Source organism: Acyrthosiphon pisum, chromosome A1 (genome assembly GCF_005508785.2).
Source record: "Acyrthosiphon pisum isolate AL4f chromosome A1, pea_aphid_22Mar2018_4r6ur, whole genome shotgun sequence".
Taxonomy (NCBI): Eukaryota; Metazoa; Arthropoda; class Insecta; order Hemiptera; family Aphididae; genus Acyrthosiphon; species Acyrthosiphon pisum.
The window spans coordinates 59701779-59709859 of record NC_042494.1 but is presented as its reverse complement, the minus strand read 5'-3'; the positions used below and the strand labels follow the sequence as shown (position 1 = coordinate 59709859).

The window sequence follows — 8081 nt, the reverse complement described above, 5'->3', positions numbered from 1 at the left end:
AATACTATGTCACGCGTGTGTTAGACGAAAACAGAAAATCACGGTATCGAATCCCCTTAACATAGGTAGATAATGTAATATTAGTTATAATGCCACAAATGTCGATATAATGTGTACGAGAAGCCATACTTTTTCATAGACGATAGGTATTGATACTATTAAGTATTGTCATTTGTCATTCGTTTGTATTGTGTCCCTTAACGTATTACCTACGTACATATAAATTCTATTCAATTATTTGTTAGATTTTACTACACTTAAAATATAATTTATGCTTTTATGAACAAAACTGACATATTTGTTAAATGCTCAGTTGGTAAATACGCAATTGATCAAATGGGTAATTATAAAAATCAACAAACAGCTACTTAATACCTGAATAGATTATTCATTAGGTAGGTAATTATTTGAGTACCTACCTAAATTGATAAATAATTTAAATTGTGAAGTAAAAATAAAAATATAAAACTATTATAGATACAACCTCCTTTTTGAATTCAAAGGTTTAGCAATGTATATTATACATAATAGTTAAAATTCTTCATACTCCTAGAGTTATTATTTAAGATACAAAATAAGAATAATTAAGTTAACTCACTTATATTTTCCAAGGGTTGGTACATTATTATCACTCATTGAAGTGCTGAATACTTTTTACGTAATCTTCATTTATCTAAATATATTTAGATAGTTCAATAAAAAAAACACCTATTGTAGGGCCGTAGGCGAAACTTTTAATACTCAATTTATGTTACATTAGTAGGTATTTATTTTGTAAATATTATATTGTGATCGATGCGATAAATTAAACGAAACATTTGTCTAACATGTCTTTTAATCGTCGGAGACGAAATTAATTATGACTAAATATCAATATTTGAGTTCTTCGGGTCAAACTACCATCATATTATGTATTCACTTTAAATTAAATCTATAAAATATTATTTATTAATTTTGAAAATCTTCGCAAAATATAATTTAAATTATTTCATACATTTTATTTATTGTTCGCGGTCTACTAATAATTATTATTCATTGTATAGATAATAGAATATAGACTAATTATAATCAACGACGGGTCAACAAGTATCTAATAATTCTAATATAGCCATTGTAAGTAATAAGTACCAATGATAGTAGCAATCATTTTACACGAATGATTTACGAAAATAGTTGTATTATTTCTATATATACAACGTTTATTTTTGTTTAAAAACGAAATAATATAACAAAAGTGTATAAGATGATTATGCATTTTTTATATCTCGTAGTCACATAGTAAACGGCTATATATGATATCTAAAGTTCAAACACTTTATATATTTTTATATTTTTATAAATACCAGTATTATACGCATATATACTTCCAGGTTTTTATAAAATACCAATTGAAATCCGCTATTATCATTTTACGAATATGGCGTTATGAGCCATGACCTAATGTCCACAGCAATAGTTAACTAGTAAATATAGTAAGTTCTGTATATTATACAGAACACGTTTTTCGAATTATTGCATTTTTTTATACATTTATAATCATAATTGTCACATTATTGTGTCATATTATTCTTATTTATTAATTCACGAAGGTCATTTATTAGAAATGGTTTAATCGAAATGGATACAAAAAAAATTTCACATTATCTGTTTACATGCCAAACAATGCTAATTGTACGTTTGTGCGTTATAGAACCAATAATATATGCAGCCCTTCCTTAAAAAATAATTCAACAATAGAAATTACTATCAATATGAACAACATTTTGTACATTATTCAGAACGAAATATTCTGGAATGTTGTCGTCGATAATTCAAACTGTAAGAAATCGATTTGATTTCAAAACATTTTATAGAACTATTACTTTAAAATATAGATTATAGTAATACATATTAAACTATCATATATTTTATTATTGTCTTAAAAAAAAAAAACAATTTAAAAAATAAGACATATGTTTATATAATTGAGAAAAAATGTAGGTTCCTAAAATTTATATTGATTATTAATTATTACCATTTAAATTTAATTAAGTATTGATATTTGTACTAATTTATTGAATTACAACAAACAAATCCATACAAATCTGATCAAAACAAAATAAATCCATGCGAGTCAATCGACATTAATCATATATTATGTGTGTTATATTATGTTCTACGATGATTTTTATTATCATCAACAATATAATAATTTTTAACAAGTGTAATATGTCTTAAGTACTTTAAATTACACGCAAAAGGTAGAACAAACAGTTTACTATCTGTCATTTACGCTATAGGTACCTACTATACGATTTATACAACAGTATAAAACAGGTTAACATTAGATTTAGACTTAACTATTTTTTTTAATGTTGAAACTATAAATGCCCATAGTACCTATTTCAAATGTGTATAATATATGTTGTATGTAGGGCCCGGATTTAAATACTCTAAAAAATACCTAAAAATATCCATAAAAAATGTATTTTACCACAACAATGCGTCAATGCCCTTAAAAATTGACATATAAGTACAATTATTTTTTTAGTGCAATGTTTTGTTAGTTACCTACCTAATTTATAATTTATAATTTAAAATAATTTACTAAATATTACTTTCAAAAAACCAATAGTTGAAATTTGATTAATTAATTTGAACAATTGATACGGTTGATACAATTGACAATTTGTATTGAAAAACTAAAAAAACCTATTAAACTAAATATGAAGATAAGCGAATTAATAAAATATTTTTAAATAATATTATAAATTAGGTAGATCAATTTAAAGTAATATGTCATATAATGCACAAATATGCATTAAGACTAAAGAAATTACCGAAAAATGCAAAAAAAAATAGCCAAAAAATGAAAAAACATCCAAATTTATAACAAATTAAAAGTTTCACCGTTGCGAAGTATCTGTTTCATAAAATAAATTATATACTTGAAAAGAATTGGCTAAGATCACCCAAAAAAAGATGCACTTTCATTGAAATCCGGGCCCTATAGTAATATGTTATGCAATTAAGTACAAACGAAATATCTTACTGGCATCTTCTCCTGGGCATGATTTGCAACATTTTCCTGGCAATAATATGGGTTCTTCACAATTGGGTTTAGGGCAATCATTTTTTATGTTCCGACATTGCACCCGGCCAATAATTCTTCTTTTCTTTTGAACCTGAATAATGTGTAAAATAATAGATAATTACGGGTTTCATAATTTATTGATATAATAATTATATAGGATGTAGTTTTTATAAATGTATAATGTGTATAATATATTATATAGTAGTATAATAAGTCATTAATAACTATATGACTATATATTTCTATATTGTTTATAATATAAATCATATAATTTTTGTTTTTTTTTTTTTTGTTACTGTACTATGCACCATCAAGAATCATACAATAATTTTTTTAATCTTTTTGTTGGTTTTATAATATATAAATATTAAATAAATTGTATAAAAGTCATAACGTTCCTGTGAATAAACTCGGTTTGGAAAAATAATAATGATTTTAATATAATTGAAATTAGACGTAGGTATTTGAAGGTAATTGGTCAATACAAATGATTGTTGTTTTGCCAATTATGCCATACAGATGCCTTTTAAAAATACATATCTATTTATCGTTGAATAGTAACGATAAAATATGACAATTTATATAATACTGAATAGTATAGTACCTATAGTATCGTACATATAAGTATAACTATAGATTGATTAAATATAATTAGATACCCCAAAAAATCAATATTTCATTACCTAGTTGAATGTTGGAAATCAAGAAGTTTATATTTTAATGTTATAGTGGTGCCTATGATATAGTGACTACTTATAATACTGTGTACGCATGTAGTTGTACCTATAGGTATCTAGTATCAACTATATATAGTGTAACAGAAAGACCTGACAAAAAAAATGATGCACTTATACGTATGACAAAAATTGTTAAAATTATATGATAAGTAAATAATTCAAGAAATATACTTATGTCAGCAAATTCCCAAATATAATATTTAATTTTGAAAAAAAGGTATTATATACGTTCCAAATTAATTAAAACAAAAAATATTGATATTTTAAAAAGTTCTAAAAATAAACTACTTGATTTAGATAAATGTTTTTACCATCAAAATAGTTCAAATAATCAGATTCACAAATTGGCCATTATAAATTGATCCAAAAAATTTTAATAAAATTTAAAATTTTTTATTTTCAATATTAAAAAATAAAAATATTTTTCTTTTATATTATATGTGTAGCACAAGACGTAACTGTAAATAATTATATTTTTAAAAAAAATTTAAAAATATTGATATATTGATTAGAACAAAAGTTATGTCATCTGTCAGGTCTTCCAGTTACACTCTGTATTCTATATATAGGTAGGTAAGTACCTACCTCCCAGACACCTAGTGTCCTAGTGTATATAATTATATTCTATTGTTGTATACTAATAATTTGAAAACTTAAAGAGGATATGAATTTCAAATGTTGTACTCAAAATAAAACACAAGAAAGAAAACCAAATATATAATATTATAATAATGTTATGTTTTTTTGTTATTAATATAAAATATAACATATAACATGCTATAATATTAAACGTCTAGGTACCTATGTATTTTGTGTACTTGACCTATTGGATATTACTTAGTATTTAGTACATATACCTACTAAACCTACCTACCTTTAAATAATATGTAAATCTGGTAGTAATGGAAACACGGAATTTCTGGCATAATAGCGCGTAGGTAATGCCAGATAATTGTAAACATTTATTAAAACGTACGCGATCTGATGATGGTTTTAACCGCACATAAATAAATATATATCTATATATAATATATATGTAGATGTATAATTACTTGGTCGTATAAAGTATGCAGCGCATGTGCGTGTCATGAGCTTCTTTTTTAAATTAGCGAAATTATTATATCGTAACGGTCGGTCGGTCGTTCCTATAATATAATATAAGGTACCTTCTGCATTTTACGGCTTAAATAGGATACATACAAACACGTAGAATAGCTGGCACCCACCTACCTATCGGCTACCTGTACACGTGAAACGCAAGCCGACGAAATCAACTGAAATCGATGACTTCATAAAACGCAGACGAGTCTTCGTCGCGCGTAGTAGGTACCTCTATTCCTATAGAGTTTGTCCAAGTACACGTCCGCCGTGGCAGTCTTGCGTGCCTATATATATTATAGAATAGGATCTATATCTATATAATATGTTATGTATTATTATTGCGTACCTACACCTCGGCGGTTCTTCTTGTGTGGAGTTTTTAACGGAATTTTTTTTCTCTCTCTCACTTCCCTCTCACTCTGTCCGTATAGTATTTTTTACCGTAAATATATTTTATGCGCGCGCGATGACAGTCACGACGACGCGTGTAATAATGCACGCGCGTGTGCAATGTGTGTGTATATTTTCTTATTTTTTTTTTTTTTTTTTATACATACATCGTCGCCGTCGTTATTCACGAACATCGGCTTTCTATATCGGCGGCGGCGTCGATCGATTGTTCTCCTCTGTGCGCGACGATGGAATGCATGAATCCGATCTCATCGATTGTTTGGACGCGCGCGCGCGACACACAATAATTGAACGACGGCGGCAGACGCGACCGGATCACGCGATACGCGAGCGCGCGCATAATTAGAATAATCTTCGCCAAGCGGTCCGTCGGACATCCCGAAAAGTGTCTGCCGCCGCCTTTTTCCTAAATACATATTATACGCCGGGCCCGCCCTTAGGCCCACACAACCTCATTCCTTCAAACTCGCTCGCGAAAACAATATTATAATAATAATAATAGTAATATTATAATTTATAATTTACACAATGTGCGCACACACACAAACGCGGTGACTACGATGACGCCGCCACACCATATTATAATCACTATGTGTACAATACATTAATATACGTGTTGGTACCTTATAATATACATGATATAGGTAGGTACATTATGTATTCTGCACCGCACCGGTACATTATTATAAACGCGACACGTACGCTTTATAAAGGTATTTTTTTTCATAATGTAATGAGGACGATAATAATAATAATAATAAATACCTGGGAGTAACAAAAAAAAAAAAAAATCAGTAGGTACCTATATACGAAAACGTGATTATTTTCATATATAGAGATTTATTCTGGTGACATTATATGGTACAAATACATGCGTTGTTGTTGATGTTATTATTATTATAATATAAGTGTCGCACTTACCTGTACGCACTCGCATTTTATACAGTACATGACACCGAAAGGTGGTCCCAAGTCCGCGAACCAAATGGACCCGATTTCTTTGAGTTGTTTACCAAACTGGCATTCTGAAAATTATGAAAAAAGAATGTTTACAAAATTAAATTGTTAAATAACAATGTTCTATTGAATAAAGTAATGTATAAGGGCGTATTAATGTATTATCATTTGCAAATATATCCTGGTGTCTAGTAGATAATAATATGAACAAATACGAAGTTAAGTGTTCATCATAAATATTATATAAATGTCTCGCAAATTACTACTGTCTATTGTGTCTACTTTCATTTTATCATCAGCGAGATTTACTTAATAGTACTATAATACAGGTTTTGTTTGTATCGTTGAAAACCTATATGTGACTATCGCGATTTCTCATTATCCAGTGATAAATTTTTGAAACATGGACATTTGGTATCACCCACCTATTCATGCAGCAAAATAAGAAATGAATAATGCGATTGTCACTAAAATTGTAAAGAGCCCATCTAAGCCCAATAGGAAAATTTAAGTTCCTATAATATGAAAATCATTAAGCACATAGGTAAATTTGTTGAGACTTGCAGACTCTATGCATGATCAATATTGTAAAATTTGTATCTATTGGTAAATCTACTATTAGAGGGTTCCTGGTATATAAGTGGCAAAAATAAAACGAATAAGGGTCGATAAAATTGTATCCACTTATAACTAAGAATCATATAAATCAATATTCATGTATTTACTGAAATTCCGTAAATTGTGAATAAAAAATAAATATCTTTATCTAAAGATTTTATTTCTAATTCATCTTTATTTTACTAAATGTATTTTTTTCAAAAAAGTTTATATCAAAGATCACATAGTCGGACGAATGACATGTTTCAAGTTTTCGTGATCATATAGATAGATGCTGTATATGTATTTTCAAATATAAGGAAAAAATATGGTTTGGTTATAAATTTAAATACTATAGCTATTAATCGATTCATGGTTAAATAAATTAATATACTAACCACATGGTATAATAATATAGGTATACAGTATAATATTAACATACACACTAATGAAATATAATGTTAGTTTTATAAAAATTTTCTAATGTAAGTAATTTAATCTAAATAAATATCAAGATTGAATAATTCTATAACTTTTATTTTCTATATATAGCTTCTTGAATCGCATTTATTGATGTCCAATATCGTAATTGTATTGATTAAATGTTTTAATTTATTTTTTAAAAAATAAATAGTAGTTATTGTTCTTTAATGAATAGAAGTATTGGGTATCTATATATAATGATTTATTATTATGTATCCGGCAAAATGTTGGTCTATTTATTCTTAGAAAAAATGGCAAAGGGCAACATTATAATAATAAAAAAGGTGGGTAAGTGGATGTCACTCTGCTGTACAGTAGGTTACAAGTGGGTCACTGTATAATGGATAGTATTAAATTTGAATTCAATGATATAATATCACTGTATAAGAAAAACGATTCTGAGCGGAGACGGTTTGTCAGTCTAGGTATTAGACATACCTATTATAGGTATACTTATATATAGTATTAAAAAAAAATTGACCTATAATAGGTATCAATAATAAATTCCAAATTAATCATATCACAATATCCATTAGGTAAGGCGTTATACGTCAACAACAAATCATAGATATATAATAGTATACTTTAGAAGTTTCAAGTACCCACAAGTAATATTATACAATCACAACAAAATAACTAAAATAGTTTATTCTAGGTTTTTTTATATGTTATTTCGTCCAAATTTGAACTTAAAATGATTATAAAAATAAATTGTGCTTATG

The 8081-nt window shown here is 27.3% G+C and overlaps 1 protein-coding gene across 1 annotated transcript in view; it reads right to left on the bottom strand.

Annotated features, from left to right (window-relative positions):
- LOC100161569 (dorsal-ventral patterning protein Sog) overlaps window positions 1-8081 on the bottom strand; it is a 34237-nt gene that overhangs the window by 14273 nt on the left and 11883 nt on the right. Inside the window, exons 2-3 of the mRNA XM_001952699.5 lie at window positions 6244-6347; window positions 3032-3164 (exon numbers count right to left, since the gene is read on the bottom strand). Coding sequence (XP_001952734.2) covers window positions 3032-3164; window positions 6244-6347 — 237 coding nt within the window. The remainder of the gene's footprint in view (window positions 1-3031; window positions 3165-6243; window positions 6348-8081) is intronic.